This window comes from Mastigoproctus giganteus, chromosome 3 (assembly GCF_048544385.1).
Source record: "Mastigoproctus giganteus isolate SK-2022 chromosome 3, ASM4854438v1, whole genome shotgun sequence".
Taxonomy (NCBI): Eukaryota; Metazoa; Arthropoda; class Arachnida; order Uropygi; family Thelyphonidae; genus Mastigoproctus; species Mastigoproctus giganteus.
Window position 1 is genome coordinate 229,703,419 of NC_143577.1, and position 18,826 is coordinate 229,722,244.

Genomic DNA, 18,826 nt, shown 5'->3' on the forward strand with positions numbered 1-18,826 from the left:
TGGAAGTGTTCACCGTGTTTGTCGCACGGCAACTAAGTGTAGTGGGTGTGAGTGCAAAAAATGCATCTTCGATGACATGTTACACCCCAGTTTTTCATAAGAAATAATGAGATCGTCCAGAAGTTGCCTGTAGTTGCCGGCTTTAACATTTCCCAGAAAACCAGTCGAAACATTTAGAAAGGATTTCCATGCTGATTTCTCACTATCACTAAAGATACATTCAAACTGTTCCTCTTTGAAAAATTGCCTTATTTGTGAACAAATGAAAATGCCTTCCTTAATCTTCTCTGTATTAAGTCTTGGGAATTTTACTTGCAAGTACAGTAAACCCCCGCTATTCGCGGGGGTTACGTTCCTGAGAAATATCGCGAATACCGAAAACGCGAATACTGAGTTATGGCTCCCATAGTAATAAAGGGGTTCCATTCCAAAGTATGAAATATATAAGAAAAACTAGTCTAAAATTTTGTCTATCTATGTATTATATGTACCTTCATAATATGACTATGTACATAGACAGTACATAGTGAAATGAAAGCATATGGCATCGAAATGAAAATAATAAACAATTTAATATTAAATGTAATATTTATTAGAAATTTCAAACAAATCTTCCAAACCAGCACCTTGGTTAGCAAAAAAAACTTATCCCGCCAGTGCTATCACCAGTTCCGCTAAAGTGTTGATAAAGGAGTTTTGCCTTTTCATGAATGATAAGTGAACTTAACGGAATTTTATTTTGAGTTCGGTCTTCCATCCACAGATTTAAAGCTTTTTCCATTTTTACTAATTTAACATCACAAGTTACAGAGCAAATTTTTGAAGCAATTAGCTCATTTTCACGGACACTACGGCGGATTTTTTCTTCCGATTTTTTGATTGATCGTACCGTTGACTCATTGATTTTATAATGTTTTGCCACTGAGGAGACACTTTCACCATTAGAAATTTTATCTAATAACTCAATTTTATTAGCTAATGTCATCACCTTCTTCGATATTTTCACATTTCTCTTGTTATCCGTAACCATATTTTTGTAGGGGTTAGAAAGAACTTGTCCACAATCAAGTCACTTTCTTCCGTTAACACACTCGAAAAAGTCCGTTTTACACTGTAAAACAGTAGATTTATCATTTTTGTAAGCATATCAATTTATAAATTGATAAATTTATTCAATTTATAAGCATATAAATTAAAAGCAAATGACGAAACCTTCCATAACAAGCGCATAACACATACTGAACAAGGATTAGCGAGAAACATCCACGCTCGCGAATTTGTCACCCCTCTCCCCCACCCACTGAGCGCTGTTTTGACCGGGAAAGATAATTTTAGCCATGCCCATGTTTTTTATGGCGAAAAATATTCACGGCGCTTTAAAATTCACATTTTTTTAGGTTTCATTTTATATTAAATCGGCGATCGCGAATACAGATACCGCAAATAGCGGGGGTTTACTGTATATGAATGTAGGACCGTACACTTCCAATGAGCCTCAATTTGAAGTGAGGTGGTGGAAGAAAAACTTGATTTGGATCTACCAGAAGTTCAAATGCTATGTTCTTCATTCGAGGTGTTAATGACTTTTGTTGAAGTCATCTTCTTTCTCATAGTACATATCCTTGGCACAACTATCTCACTCGCAGAGAAAGCAACAATACGTAGTGTAACCCTTTTCTAGTATTAATAAAATGGCGATTACCTTTAAATCACCACATATCTGCCACTCATACTTCTGATAGTGTACCCCTAAGAAGATGTTCTCCATGTTTGTATATGTTTCTTTTTTGTGGATGGCATATGCCAGAGTTAATGAAGGCAGCATATTTCCATTGTGTAATAACACAGCCTTAAGGCTACTAGGAATTCATAGCAAAAGAAGTTAATCAATGACAAATAACTCTTTTTCATGACATACAATTAGGGCATGAATTACATATGTATGTGCTATCTGTAAAATTATGTGTAAAGTAGAAACTTAGGTTTCAATAAGAAAAACAAAATTATCAAAATATCAATTCACCAAATTTAGAATCATATTTAGGTTCATGCACTATGTTTCCATCACCATACATTTCATGCAACAATATACTTAAAGCACCATTAAAATACCAACATTAACCTTTCATGCAAAAAAGTTGGAAATAAAAACATGCATCAGCAAAAGAGTTAACAGCCCAGTTTTCTTCTTTTCTGCTATAGTGAGGCTACAGTACCTGATATTTTGAAGCACATGGATTCTCCAGAGGTGGAAAAACACAGGTTTTGATAACTGATTTTTGGCTTTGAAGATCATGAGCATTCATAAAACTTTGATTTTCTCTGACATCAGCTTTCCTTTGAGATAACTTGGCATACTCTGACTCAGTCAAAGTTTCAGGGGGATTAATCTGAATTTCAGGATGAGTACTATTGAACTGATCCTTCACTTGGACTTTGTTTGCTTCTAAGGCTACAGATAATAGCATCTGTGAAGAAGGCTGTAGATTCACATTATATAAATTTGATGGTTGTTTACCTAAACTTTTCGGCAGAGACCCTACCTTTTTATCAATATTAATATTACCTAAATGAGTTGTTAAAACAAAATTAGGAAGAATCGAATTTGCTGGTTCTAATAACGTAGTAGAATTACTTAATCGTTGTAAACGTCGATTTAGTAACTTCTCTGTTGCATGAGTGCTGTTATTATTACTACCACCACGACCACTAAAAGTATGTGAACGAGCACGAGGTGAATGAAGAGGAGGAGGTTGCAGTACTGGTGAGGAAGGTGCTGTGTGACTGTTAGGAAAGACCGTCTGAACTGAAAGCAAAGAAGTAGAAGAACTATTACAAGCATTTAAAAGAGGCTGATGTTTTGTAAGCTTAGTAAGGTTATCTAAAGAACAACACATAGCAGAAGATTTTGAAGGAAGAGAAAGAAGGGTAACAGGAGGTGAGTGCATAGGAGTGGAGGGGAGGGAAAATTTGGTATCTTTATAAACTTTTGAAGAAACCTGTGGCTGGTGAACATAAGGAATCTGAACCACAGCAGGTAAAGGTGATGCAGGTCTACTATTTGTTTGAGCAGTATAATCACTGGAAAATGAGCGTTTAAGTAATAACTGTTCTCTGTTATTCAGTAATGCATTAATTGGAGAATGTGCTCTTTCATCTATGGTAGGACTAAAATTTGACTGTCGTACTGGAACAAATGAAGTCATGTGGCCAGGTACTGAAGAATAAGGCACTGTTGCTTGCATATTAGGCAAGTGAGTTACATCATTAGACGATGATGAAAGGTATAATGGAGTAGGCTGGATAGCCTGACTATGGGAAGCTGGCACTGACACCTGATTTCCAATATTCCATCCTATTACTTGAGATGCTTGTTCTCCTGATGGTCCTGATATAGGTAACACAACAAACATAGAAGAATTTGCCTGATTTGGCTGTGAAATAGAGTTTACAGCAGTGCTATGAACTGAACTCTCATTCTGCATATGACATGATGGAAGGAAGGTGCTGGGAGGCAGTGAAATACAGTTTGGTGGAGTATTAGGAATGGTTAGTGCAGAGTACAAAGGGAGGGCAACAGTACTTTCCACAGAAGGAAGAGCACAAGAAAGTACTGTATCTCCTACCTGGGTGTAAGAGGACATATTTGATGGAAGCAGTTGGGATGATATGCTCTGTGATACAGAAGCTGAGTCTGGAACTTGCAAATCAGATGATTGCCTAGATGAAACAATTTCTTGAGTGGACAGGTTTTTAAATGACTGCTTCAGTTCAGCTTGAGTCAATGGAACTTGTGACTGCTGGATAGGATATGGTTGTGTATAGGTTCCTGAAAGTGAATTGAATCCAACATAGACTGATGATGGTGCCGCTACTTGGACCACACCAGATGATGCAACTGGTGGTTGAAGGCTGGATGACATAACATATTGCCCATTTACCTGATCTAAAGATGTCTGAAGGGTTCCTCTATTTGATGGAGGATAAAGTTCCTAAAAAAGAAAGAAACAAAACAAAACAAAAGTTTCTATAATTTCATGTCCCTGCATAATATTTCTAAAATTGGAATTCTAAGAACATAAAAACAAGTGAAAAATAACATCAGGGGGATAGAATCACAGAAATAATGAAAAAGATAAATGGAACTCGTGAATCACTATCGGGAAGTGTTAAATATTAACAGCAAATAAATTTAAAATAAAAGGAACAAGAGTATCAAATACTTCTATATGCTTGTGTTTTTTAAAAATATTTAGGAAGACATAAGATTTGATATTTAAAAAAATGCCTAAATTTACTCAGAGATCCACCAACAATTAACTGACTGCAAGCATGAGTAACAAAACAAAAACAGAAACAAAAGTCAATTGGAGAGCGAGGTTAATATGGTGTAGAATCTTTAGGCAACACATTCCCACAATTTTTTGAATGCTACAAACAAGGACATCAATTAATGATCAAACTCACACCCAGAGAGAGTAATCCTAAGTGTTCATCCAAAGGGAGCTGCAACCTATTTTTCAGAGAATTTCAGGTGGGCTGATCACTGGTGGCAAATACTGTGTGGTAAGATATTAATTAAAATGAGATCCAAAGCAAAAGGGCATGCAAAAGAGAGAAACAATGTTTGAAATTCTCATTCCCATTACAACCAAATTCCTTCTCACAAAGGTGCAGAAGACTGTGTGACCATTCACACCTGCTTCAAACCATCCACCTCCATTCTGTCTCCTTCCAAAATAACTAAAATTTAAACTACTGTTATACTGCAATAATTACCTTTTTAAATAGTATCATGTTCTTGAAATACCAGTCCCTTGGTCACATGTTCTGGTTCTCTCAGTGGTCAAGATGTCCAGGTAAATAAGTGAAGGGAAATGACATCAAAATAGAATGAATGACAAGTCCCAAAACCCAACTGGTCATCAGAGAGATCTAGTAACCTACCCTACCCCTCTAAAGATCAGCTCTCTTGTAATTATGTATACTGACATAACATAACATATTTCCAAGAAAGCTTTCTTTCCATATGAAATTGGACAGAGTCAATTTGCAAGCTCAATCTGGATTCACATTTGTGAAAATGTATGCAATTCCATTTGTTGTCCTTCCAAATTAGATATTGCTAATTCAGGTTGAATGGGTCATTTTTGGCATCTTTAAAGAGATGCAGCCTATAAAGGCTGCATCTCTAAATCTTTAGAAGAATATTTTATAATAAGATATTTGTAAGATAATCTTTGCAAGTCATCTTATATAAAGTGTCTTTTTTGAATCATTCTCTAAACAGATTAGGTACATAAGAAATTAGTTTCAGAATGACAGAATCAAAAAAAAATACATAATAATATTATTACACATAATATGAAAGTTTCAGAATGGAAGATTCAAGAAACATGCAAAAGCAAAATGGGGAGAGAAATCAAGAGTGCTTTGCAGAGAGTATATGTACATTAAAAAAAAAATTTACAATAATAATAACAATACAACAAAATTAACTAAAATAAAAGATTTTATTACTTTGATTCTGTTATTCTGGAAACTTCTTTTTGATAAAAATATATATATTCTTTTAAATAAAATAAAAAATGTACATATAAACACACAGGCTTTTAAGTTTAGGAGTCGAGTTATTACATGCGGACGGACGGACGGACGAACATGGTGAAGACTATAGATGCATTATGTATATATGCTAACGCACCTAAAAAATTAGTAATTCCCACTTTAATGTTTAATAAAACATAATATTAGCGTATTAATTAATTTAAATCAATAATTATTTATAGAGTAATTACTAATTCATTGACAAACACATTACGTGCATTCAGTGGACAGTTATTTGATCTCAGATCTTACAAAAATTTTGATCTTACAAAAAATTGCTTCAGTAACTGCACCATCTTATAAGAGAATAAATTAAAGTTCGCTACCTTTGATCTTGCCATCAAATGATAGACATAACCAACTGCAACGAATCTGTTCACCATTTCTCATTACTCAATCGATCGGCCCCGTGTTTACAGCTGTCTGCTGAACACAGCATTTCGTAGAAAAGTTCAATGCAAAGTCAAGTGTAACAATATATAGTACTTGGAAAGTGACATTTGGACAATAGAATAATAGCTGTAGCCGACCCTGCAGACATTTTGCTTTTATAATGAATGATTGGCCTTCTTTGTACCTCAAGAAAGCTGTTTTTGACCTATCTCTTTATAAGCTTCAACTAGCACTGATATGGCTTTCATGTGCATATTCCCCCAAAAAAAAATTTCAAAGAGGGTCTTTGTTCAAGGCATCTGCCGACATCAAAGGCTGCATCATTATTGTACTTAAACAAAGCTATGATAACAATTATATAATAATTAAGGCTTTTGTTTTTCGTTGAAGGCTTTGATTGCAAACATATTCATTCCAGCCTGAGCAGCAAGGTACTTGAAGGGCCGCAAATTAATTAATTTAATTAAGTACCATGCATGGGTTGATGAGAAGATGAAAGAAGATATTTGTTGACATTAGACGAACTTCTGTAGATTGTCATTTTCAGGAAATATGTATGAAGGAAGGTTGTTCCAGAAAATGGAAGTTGAATGAATAAAAGAGGAAGAAGAAAAGTTGGTTCTGTGAGTTTGAAGTTGGACAATAAAAGGATGTTGACTGGTTGCGGCATGTGTTCGGACTGCTTTGGTAGAGAGAGGGGTAATTATAGGAGCCAATTCAGAAGAACAATACCATTAAAAGTATCTATGGAAAAGGCATGCTGCAGAAAGATTGGGTTTTTTTTTTTTTTTTTTTTTTTTTTAAGGAGCATTAGCAACTAAGGCCATATTGCTCCAGGATATGCGGTGGTCATTCTCTGACCTTTCCGCCCGGCAGAAAGAATGTCTATGAGATAGAGAGAGGAGAGACTCTGTTAGGGATGAGTCATTAATTAGCCTAACTGTCCTCTTTTCAATGGAATCTAGAAGCCTGAGAGAGGTTTTGGGGGCACTGCCCCAGATATGTGAACAATATTTCATGGTAGGCCAGATTTGTGATTCATACAGAATGAATAGCTGTTTAGAAGAAAAGTAATGCTAGGAGCAAGAGAAAACCCACTTTTTTAGGTGCAGAGAAAGCAATATTTGTAATGTGCTTATGCCAAGACAGTTTAGAAGTCAGGATATTCCCAATAGACATATATTATGATCTTGCCTGGAGATTAGAGTGTCATCAAAGATAAGCATAGGAGCAGAAGAATTGTTTTGTGAGATATAAGACAGGACTGAGTTTTAGGATTCAAATGACCTAGGTTATCTTTACCCCAATGAAGAACTACCCAGAGATCAGCATTTAAGGAATATCATCAGGACCCGGAGCATTCTTAGCATCAAGACTGTTCAAAATCCTTCTGACATCCCTTTGATGGAAGACCACAAGAGACACTGAATGGAGTGTACTGGGAATGGCGGTTTACCAAGTTCATTAATACATGAGTTGGAATAAAAATAGGATGATAGCAGGTCAGTTTTATCTTTGGCTGAAGTAGCAATAGAACCATCTAGTTTTGACAGAGGTGGAAACAGAGATGGGCAAAAGTTGCAGCCAATAGCTTCCACAAGAGACCAGAATGCCCAACTGCTATTTGGACAAGAAGCAAGCTTTCTATTCTCAGCCTGTTCAAAATCTACTTTGGACTGATTAATAATTATGCGAAAATTTATTTTTATTTTGTTACACAGAGCATGAATAAAACTACAATAAATAAATTAGCTTTCGGCTGGGTGGCAGCCTCATCGGATTAAAATACTTGAATGGCAGTTGGAATAGAGATGCACTGCCAGGATGGTGCATGAGGCATGTGGTTAATTGTTTGTTGATGTTTGTGGCTGTGACGTGGTCAGCGCATGTCTATGGATAGAATTACTGACTCTGTGATGGGGTTAACTTGACAACCACTGTTCCTGTTCAAAGCGGTGTCCGAGCATTTTATATTTAGCGATTCCAACCAGATACGCCTCAGGTAATGGTGGGACCTGTCCACAACCACGACATCGCGGTGTGGGTCGATGTCGTGGTGGGTTGTCCAGACATGCTCGGCGATAGCTGAGTGTTCTACATCTGCCAAACGGATCGCCCTTTTATGTTCTGAGAGACGTTTCTCGAGTCGACGTCCAGTCTCTCCAAAGTAGCAGCTCGTGCAGTCACGGCAAGAGATGCGATAGACCAAACCACTCTGTAGAAGGGTGGGGACAGGTGTTTTTATGTTGGGAAGGAGAGAACGCAGTTTCTTGCCTGGGAGTTGGATGCACTTTATCCCATGCGATCTTAGGATTCTACCGATCTGCTGTGACAGGTTGGGGTAGTATGGGATGAATGCCCTCGTGGATGACTCGTCACTGTTGGCGTTGCTGTTGGTCGTCACGTTGTCGCGTTCTTGTAGATCACACCTGTCAAGGACGTCGATGGGGTAGCCACACCTCGTAAGGTCTACTTTGACTCTGGTGATCTCTTTGCGTCTTTCATCTGCGGAGCTGGAGTGTGTCCAGGCGCGAGTTAGCAAGGTTCGGGCAGTTGAGAGGAGGTGGCCCCGTGCGTGTGCTGACTGGAAGTTGGTAAATTGGCCAGCACACATAGGCTTACGATAAACTGTCGTCTTCAAGCATGTGTCTTCGCGCCGGACAAGTGTATCTAGGTATGGTATAGAGTTGTTCGACTCCAGCTCAATCGTGAATTTTATGAAGGGCGATAGTGAGTTTATTATGATTTATTGATGAGATGAGATTATTGATTTATTATGAGTTTATTTTATTATGATTAATAATTACTTTACAATTATTGCAAACTTTGATGTAGGCATAAAATGAACCTGGAAATTTGGATACCACCCAATTAGGATATGCAACATTCTTCCCTTGAACAGCCTTAGGATGTTTATTGGAAAACCAAGGTTATAAAGGATGTTTACATAAATTTTAAGGTGGAGTGTGGAACAAAGGATTTCATCCCTACAAGAATAATTTCGCTGACACTTCTGAGCAAACACTGACATCAGAAGATCTGAAACAGTAAACAGACCAAAGAAAAGAAATCTCACAGGCCATCCCATTTTGCATTCTTATAATACCAAACAACACGAGATTAGAAAGGCCACAAGAGAAAGGCTCTATTGGAGAAGAGACCATCACCAAGTTGTAATCTGAGGTGTCTAGAGGACCACTCACCTCGGCCATATACTTAGAAGGGTTGTTTGTGACAAAAAGACCAAGCGTGTTCATTATGTGGCTAGGACTGTCTGGTATTCTGGTAGGTAAATGAACAATCTGTGTGAGGTTATTAGTAGTTGCAAAAGCCTCAGCATCTCAACCAGCTGGATCCGTGTGACTAGAAAAGGAAAGCCAGCTGGAGTTGTGAACATAAATCATCAAGAAAAAGTACCTCTGTTAGGAAAGTTGGATTGGAGAAAGTCAAGTTTCAAAGAGAGGATGTGAAAGAGTTCCAAGTGATTACTGGAGGTGGAAGAATGATAGAGGCAACAGATAAATTTGGCAGGATGTGGTAGAGAGATTTTAAGCCAAAGAAGATTGGAAAGAGAAGATTCTGAATTACTACATCTATGAGAGGGAATATCAGAAAGAACATATGCACAAGTACCACCTTTGAAGCAAAAGGAATCATACAGCAAATAATTCAAACAACTGAATAAGCAGTGGCTGACTCAACCGATAACTGGGATTCTGTCAGAAAAAGTACATGGGGTTTGACAGACTGTAAGTGGAAATGAACATCAGTGAGATTAGAACCGAGACAACATATATTTGTGAAATGAACGAGGAAGTATTTGGGAAATTTAGATCTTTTTGCAGATAAGATTTTTCTATTATTTTAACAATTCAAGTGAATTCAGAAGTAAGAAAAGGTGGCAAGGACATGCTGAACGATGAAATAAAATTTTTGGATATGGATACACATGGTAATATATACCCAGTTACTTGGCATAGTGTTTGGGTAAGGTGCCACCTGTGGTTTCCCACATCTGTGCCATCAGTACTCTTGTAATGTATACAGAACTCTGTAAAAGCCAGAAAAAGTGTATTGTGTTCTAGCTTCTTAGCCACAGGGCCCCCTTAGTGGGACTCCATGTTGCCCGCCACCACTACTGGGAGGTGAGCCAGACTTCCACAGTACTATGGCTTCTCTCCATCAGGAGCAGCCTGAGCTTCCTGATGGAGAACAAAAAAATAATAATAATAAAAAAATATATAACAATAATAATAATAATAAAAAAGTAAAAAAATAAATAAATAAAATAAAATAGAAATGATAATAAATTTAAAAAAATAAAATAAATGGTCAGATTGAGTGGGGAAGATAGTACGAGAAGTGGAATTAAAGTGGGAACAAGGAGGAGAAATGGTAAGTGATGGGAAGGAAGGTATCCTCCAGCCTCACCTCTTTGCTCAGCTGGAGGAAGGTATCCTCCAGCTGAGCAAAGAGGAGGAGAAGTGGGAATCACCCCTGGCACTGGGAGCCCACCCGTTGTCAGTGAAGAAGACAGTTTGCAGAACAAAGGAGGGCACCATGTTGTCATACCACTTCTGGCAAGCCAGATGATTTCAGCTGCACCCAACCAACCCAAAGGTATTCAGGTGTAAAAAAAAACAGAAAAAGTGTGGAGAGTTGGTCATCAGTTGGGTTGTCCTGGAATTGGTAATGTGTGCCTCAAGTGGGTAGAATGCCTTCTCTGGAATATATCTTGAGCGAATTCAGTGAGAGCTATATAAAAGTTTTCTTCTGTGAGAAAAAGGTGCTCAGAATTTCGTGTCTTGTATCCTTATGAATAATCTAGTCCAGTAGTCGTCATACTGTGGACAGAGGTACATGACATGTTCCCGATTTTCTTCATGGCCACAGACAGAATGGGTTTTCTTCAATTCCAAGCACGGTTAATTTATGTCTAAATGGGCCATGTCCTGTAAGCAGGAAGGTGACTTAGAGACCTGGAGCAGACCAGGGAGGAGGCTTTGGGTATGTCAGTGATACAGTTGGGATATATTTTTTGGTAACAGCACCTTTTGTTGTCGAATCCCAGTGATCTTTCCATATTTCACGCAGTTTTTCTGCTATCCTTTTCTTTTTGTGTTTTGGGTCATTTGCCATATCAAGCTGAATGCCAGTGATTGTGCAAAGGATCCCTTTTCTGAGTTTATGATGTAGTCCGCTCTTGATGACTTCAAGGTGGAGGGGCAAACAGCCAGCCAGGACCTGGAGAGCGAGGGTGCTTACAGTGCAATGAGCTCTTGTGATGGTTAAAAGCATAGAGCATTAGATAGAATCCAGTTTTCTACGATTTCTGTCAAGGATAACTCTGTGACACCATACAGCTGCACCGTAACAAACTATGGGAAGGAAGATAACTCTGTAGATGAGAGAGAGAGAGAGAGAGGGCCTTCCATTTAAGCTCCCAGTCTGCCCGGCTGATGCGTGTGATCATGGCTGTGTACTTCCTTATCTTAGAGGCTAAGTACTGCAAGTGGGGAAAAAATGTCAGCTTTGTATATATCAAGTTTCCAAGGTATTTAATCTCAGAGTAGAGCCTGATTGGTCACAATCTTGATTGTTGGAGGTCTTGAAATCTGCAAGGTTCCCTTCAACAGGATTGATTTGGTCTTTTCTCCAGAAATGGAGAGTCGATGTAAGGCAGCCAAGTCCTGTAGTTTTCTGATTGCATGGTTGGATCTGGATTCCAGCTGAGCCCTAATCTCAGCATGAACTATCAGGATGAGGTCATCAGCAAATGCCATAGAAGAGGCTTGCTTGAGGTCCATCACCAGGAACTCGTCCAGGACAATGGAACAAAAGAATGGTCCCAGGACAGAGCCCTGAGGGCAGCCCTATGAAACTTGCCTTGTGAAGCGCTGAAACTTTGCAGCAACAGTAATCTTTCTGTAGGTTAGGTATGATTGTATGATTTTATATAAGCTGGTTGGGATGTTGATCTGACGGAGTCTCCTAAGGATGCTGGGCCACCATATCCTATCGAATGCTCCCTCGAAGTCAACGGTTATTGCCATAGAGTACTTGAAATCTGTGGTTATAGCTGTAGAGATCAGGTGGTGAATTGCGTCTACTGTGCTGGTTCCTTGATTGAATCCGAATTGGGTGGTCGAAGCTAGGTTCACAGCTATGGCTGTTGAGTCTATAAAGTAGCAGTCTCTCCAATAATTTAGCTACCACAGGGACGAGCGCAATCGGACGGTACGATTTCGGGTTTTCTGGTGGTTTGTCTGGGCTTTTCAAGATTAATTTAAGGTGAGCATTTTTCCAGGTTGAAGGAAACTCACCATACTCAAGGCACCTATTGAAGGTGGTGAGCAGCTGCAGAGGATAGTACTCTGCAAATTTTTTAATAATATCTACCTCCAGTAGGTCATGGCCTGGAGTCTTTCCTTCCTTAGTCATGTGGAGGGCAGCTTGCAGTTCATCCACTGTGAATGGTTCTTCAACATTGTCTGAGGAGTAGTCATTGTTCATAGTGACAATTTCATTTTGGTCAAATGTCAGAGGGTCACTGTGATTGGGAAAGAGCACATTTAAAAGATTCTCAACTGAGTCTTCCCAAGTCATGGTAGTAGTTCAATCAGGTTTTGTAGTTGCATTCAAAGTAAATAGACACTGCTCTATGTGGACTAATGTTATTAGTGGAGTCCTCCAGGGTTCAGTGCTGGGTCCATTGTTGTTTTGTGTATTTATCAATGGTATCAATGAAGGTATATGAATGTCCAAGTTTGCAGATGATACAAAGGTTGGCAGAGTTGTTAATGACACTAAAGACACTATACTACTACAACAGGATCTAGAAAACTTAGGCAGATGGGCTGAGAAGTGGAAACTAAAGTTTAACATTGACAAATGCAAAGTACTGCATATGGGTACTACACTCAGGGAGATGGAGAATGAAAAAGACCTGGGGGTAATTGTGTAGTCAGATTATGAAGTTCTTTGAGCAGTGGAGACAGGCTGCCAGAGCAGGCCATGGAGTTTTGTCAATGATATATAGGAATTTTGCCAGCAGAGACAAGGAGGTGATTATCCTTTTGCATAAGGCAATGGTCAGGCCACACCCTGAGTACTGTATACAGTTCTGGAGGCCTCATTTTAGGAAGGATGTAGAGTTGCTAGAACGAGTACAGAGAAGGGCAACAAGATTGGTGAGAGGAACAAAGGGGTGTGCTTACGAAGAAATGCTTAAGTTCTGCAAATTGCAGCATCTGGAGACTAGGCACCTGCAAGGTGATCTAATTGAAGTATAAGGTCTTGAATGGACATGCACCTATTTCTATTCTTAGCTACCCTAACACAACCCATGTGTTTGCTTGTACCGCAATGACTCATAGCAGTCTCTGAAATATCCTGCATCTTGTTTTTCAGGCTTCTGCTCATTCCAATAGAAGCAGTGCAAGAATCTCTTTCACCTCTGCCAGTGGCTACTGTTAATCTATTCGTCTTTGTCTCCCCCAAGCTAGCAGTTTTCCGACCCACCTAACACTGCCTCGATAGCATCAGCAAATATTCTTGCACCCTTTCTATTTAAGTGTATCCCATCCCTGTAGAAGCAGTCTCTCCTGTTAACAAGTACATTCCAGGCTGAAAAAAATTCTACCCCTTGAGCCTTGCACAATCTTTCCAGGGCCGAATTGATCGACAAGGCTCTCATCATATACTCCCTCCTATCGTGTCTGGGCAGAATTGCAGACACTTTCAAATTCAACCCTAATTCTCGGCTTTTGTTCAACAGTGACCTGTACTTGTTAAGTAATTCTGCCAGTCTCCTACTCTTAATATCATTAGTGCCAACGTGTACAACTATATCACCTTTTGTGCCCTTAAAAGATGATATTCGCTCTACATCATCATCAACCTTTGCCCCTGGCAGACACACCCTGGTCCTGTTTCACCTATCCTTTTTACAAAGCATGTTCCCCGTTTCCCTGACAATAGAGTCACCAACAACTACTAGTTCCTTCTGGACCAGCGCATTCTGCCTTGGGGGTTGCCTCTGTGTCACGTGAATCCCAAGTGCAAGCTCTGGCATTGATGTGGGCAGCTGAGAGCTTGATGGGCCCCTCAATTTAGTTTCTTCGAGGGCATCCACCCTGTCCTTCAAGCTCTCATATAGGCCCACAAGAACGCTGAGTTGTTGCCTGATATCGATACACTCCTTGCATCGCGCACACACAAAGACATCCCCCATGGCAGTATCATGTCCCGTACCCGATTGCTCTGGAAACATCAAGCAAACAGTGCATTTTATAAGGCTGTGAGTCAGAGGACAACTGCCCCCCTCAGTTCTGCTCTGAGCCACAGCACTTCCATTAGCTTGAGCCTTTTGCTTTGCTGCTCTGGTCTGAGTCATGATTCTATTAATTTATTAATTAATTATAATTAATTATGTTATGTTATTAATTATGTTAAATATAATTAATTATATTACGTTTGTAATCTAAGTTGTTATAGGTATATATTTAAAAGTACAATTTAACTGCTAACGAAGTTCAACTAACGCTATCTAGTACGGTATATAACTATCGTATCACAAAGGCAGGAAAGTTACGAACGGTAAATCTACGGACACTTAAGTATTAATTAACTTTCAAATCTCGCTGTCTCAATTCAGAATAAACTAACGATCCTTACTAGGTCTATAAGTTACTTACAGAAATAATTCGATGTAAAAAATATTCAATCAAGCGGCTAAATATGGCTAAAGAACTTCTCGTTCAGCGGAGTTGCAAACACGTGGATACCCTTACCGATACTTTTATGCAATTACAAGGCCGAGTAAAGAATAAATACACCAAATTAATCAGAAAATCACAAAATATTGTTATGCTACTAAATTTAAATCAAAAGTTTTAGAAAAACAATAATTTCAAATCAATAAATAAGAAAAATCCACTTAGCGGCTTTGAACACGACCGTCTCCTAGTGCCTCGTCAGCAGACTTCCTTATGTATATACTGTTTGTGTTTTTAATTTTAATTGATTTTTAGCCAATAAAATTGCACTGTCGAGCAATGCTTTTTCAGTTTAATTGTGGCTTCCGGTCAGTTACTGTGTACACACTGTTTATATGTATTTTGTGTCCATGCAATTCACTTTAATTTAACACATAGGTAGTTTTAACTTTCTCTCTCTCTCTCTCTCTCTCTCTCTCTGTCTCTCTCTCTCTCTCTCTCTCTCTCTCTCTGTCTCTCTCTCTCAATTGCTTCAAAGGGATAAAATGAGTAAGCCAGTGTTAATAATGCAAAGAGGGTGAAAAGACATCAGAAATTAAATTAGACATTCTAAAAAAATACTGCATTTGGAAAGTGCTAGATTTACACAACATTTAGTGATTTTGAGTTATCTGAAAATTTATTTATTTATTGATTGATTTGTTTACTCAGTTTAACATTACAATGTTGCCTATATCACAAGCTATTATTGTAAATGTAAATACAGTATATACATAAGGTTCTGTAATTTTAAGGCAAGTTTCATCCATTTTCTTGAGCATATATTGTATATATGATTTCTTGCATAATTTATCTATTTAAAGTTCATAGTTTAAATTTCAAGCTACATTTAACAGCGTTATTTAGAGAAGTGGTGCCTTAAAATAAGCAGAAACACTGATCATGCCAACTGGTCATTTAAAATTATTTACATTATTTCCTACAGATAATCTTCCCTGCTTAACGTGGATTCACTTGGTACTCTGTTTTCACAGCCCCAATTAAGAGTGCTGTGGGAGAATGCTGTAAGAGTGCTGTGGGAGAATGCTGTAAGAGTGCTGTGGGAGAATGCCTGCACAAAAACTTAGAGAAAGTGGCCTCAAAGGGTTACTGATGGCATTTTAAAGCCCATGAGGCTTATAACTCTATATTAAAATTTCTTTTTCTAACCAAATGTTATTCATTTGGCATCACAATACATTTTGGTGAACACTTTATCTTTCTTCAGTAGTCTGGAATTGTCTCTGAACACATCACTCTCTTCTGTTCTAATGTTCACTTTTATAATAAATAAACCCCATTATCTCAAAATGGTTGCATTATTGCACGGATCAGTTTCACTATCCATTGTGATACTGCACTGATTTGTTGAATTATTTATACAAATTTATTGAAAAAATATTGTCACTTTTGTTCATTTAATTTTAATTACCTATATTCTTCTTTTCAGTGACCTGCCCAAAACAACAACTCCCCATAACTGAATTCTGAAAAGCTGACAGCAGTTTATTCAGCGTATGCTATATTCATTACTCATTTTTAATTATGGCTTAAACATTGTATCTCTTGTATGAAATTGCTAACCTTCTGGTATTTCCTGAGAAATACCCATGTTTTTGAAACACTCCTCAGACACACTGGGTTTCAGTAAAGTTGACAATCCAATGTATACATTAAAATTTAAGCAACAAGTTATATAATGACATAAAATTGACTGAAATAGAATGATTCCAACTAGGATAAAAAAAAAAGAAAAGAAAAATAAAAAGGTCAATAAATATACACGGTACAAACCATTTTCAGCAGAAGGAATTTATGATAACAAACTCCTATAAAAATCTGGACTTTTACTAGCCTGTGTTTATTACATTTCATTCTTACTAAGAAGAAGTGCAGTCTCATAATTACATTATTAGCAGAAATTAATTTTAAAAAAAAAGTTAAAATATATTATTATAAAATATTACCTGCTGTGGAAAACAAGATAGTTGTGAAGTGTTGCTAACCTTGTGATGCAAAGTCTCAATCGATTTATTTGGGTCATCTAAGAAAAGTTTTACAATGTCAGCCACAAACATACATGCATTATAAATTTTCGTTTATTTAATTTTTATTATTTGCTATTAGATATCAGTAGGACTAATTTTAATATAAACAAAAGGTTATAATAAGTTACAATAAGAAAAGAGCAGAAAAAATATGAAAAGAAATAATTGCACAATAAATATTATGATAAAACTATTGCTATAAAATTAATAAGAGGAAACTTTCACTAAAACAGAAATTTAGCATCAGCTATAGAAATAAACAAAGAGGTCAGGTATGTTTGAAAACTGGTATCATAATTTCCCTTGAAGTTTAAAACCTACTTTCATTATCTAATTTATCCTTACCTCTCTCAAACATTCTTCGTATGATAAAAAACACTAGCTTGCTCAAATTTGAAAAGAGTATCTAATTCAGTTATAGAATAACATAATTTAAGAAAACTTCCTTCTGTGCAATCTTCTACTTAAGAGTGAAACATTTCACACCAAATATAGTTATACCAGCCCAAACTGTGTCAAAGGATCACTAACCCAAAGGAAAGAAAAACTAATACACAGATGACCTAACTATGGCAAACAATAAAGCTTAGAAAAAGTAGGCCAGCTAAACAGTCACAAGTAAGAAAAGATAACAGGAAAACATCAAAGTGAAAAATTAATGGTATTTAAAAATGATAACCTGGATAACTTTCACTGTTTTTCTTTATAGTAAATTAGAAAATGAACAGGAAGTGTTTCCTGTTGAACTGCTCACAATGACTACACCAGAAATTTTTATTGCAAATATTTTATTTTTTTAATGATCACATTTAAAAAAAAAAAGGATAAAAGAACCTTAAAATTAAATTGTGAAATTTATATAATTAAACAATATACTTTTAATGAAAACATTTAAAAATAATTAATTTAAACAAAATAAGAAATGTATGTATTTTAAATGTTAAATACATGATTAGTTTGCTATTTTTATTTATCACCATGAAACTTATTATAATATTAACCTCTTTCAGTACAGATTTTGTAACAAAAATGTTTATACACATATAAAGACAATCATGATACCTTAAGAACCTTCTTATTGGTTTAAAAAAACAAACAAAAAGGTTCTTATAAAAAAAAAAAAAAAAAAAAATCTTTCTATGAACTGAAAATATTTTTTCATTATATGTAAATTTTGGCAAATATTCTTGTATAATACAAAATTAATTCCAACAGCTTCAGCATAATTAACTCTCTAACATTATTATTTGCTAACATGGTATTTTTTTTTTTTTAACTGGTTATATGAAGATACATAAATATTCATAAAATTGACAGCATTTTCCTTTGGCCTTCCTAAATGGCTTTCTCTTGCATTTCATATTATACCTATTTCATGTCATCAAACTCCACAAAATCTATCTGTTTAAATGCCAGCCTTCTGGTATTCAACATATAAAGAATATATTCAATTACTATGACCAACAGAAGAAAAATTAACTCAGCTAATGTTATGCACTACTTTTGGACACACTGATGTTAGTTGAAAATCTACACCCAATCTGACTTACAGAATGGGTTTTAATGAGAAACTAATGTTCAATTCAATTCATTCAATTGCCAAACAATTGAAATGAAGACTTACTCCATAAAAGTGATTCTGGTGCCTCCTATTCATCTTTTGTGTGTCATGTAGCATGCAGCTTGCTCGCAGGACTAAATGTGCAAATGCACATTGTCTGTATATTCTTTCACCTAGAGATACTGTGCAAGGACTCTGGGGTAGAATTTTTCTCAGCATGGCCTAAACTTTGGCACAAACATCATATCACGTAACTAATATACATTGCGGTGTCATACATCATAGCAGTTAATTGCAGCATTTTAAATTGTAGTAAATAAATAGTTCAAAAGTCCTAATTATCATTTAGGTTAGCTTATTTTTGTATTTAATTAAGCATTTTGAAAGTGAACAGTGTTATTTGGAAGAGTAAGAGCATAACATTTACCGCCACTCTGGGAATAGTTGAGCATTTTTATACT

General features: G+C 36.8%; 1 protein-coding gene across 5 annotated transcripts in view; it reads right to left on the reverse strand.

The window, feature by feature from the left end:
- LOC150088826 (uncharacterized) overlaps positions 1–18,826 on the reverse strand; it is a 518,204-nt gene that overhangs the window by 174,451 nt on the left and 324,927 nt on the right. For all 5 annotated transcript variants that reach the window (XM_090369685.1, XM_090369682.1, XM_090369683.1 and 2 more), the window contains exons 10-11: positions 16,724–16,800; positions 3,627–3,992 (exon numbers count right to left, since the gene is read on the reverse strand). In XM_090369685.1, the coding sequence (XP_090225811.1) occupies positions 3,627–3,992; positions 16,724–16,800 (443 nt within the window). The remainder of the gene's footprint in view (positions 1–3,626; positions 3,993–16,723; positions 16,801–18,826) is intronic.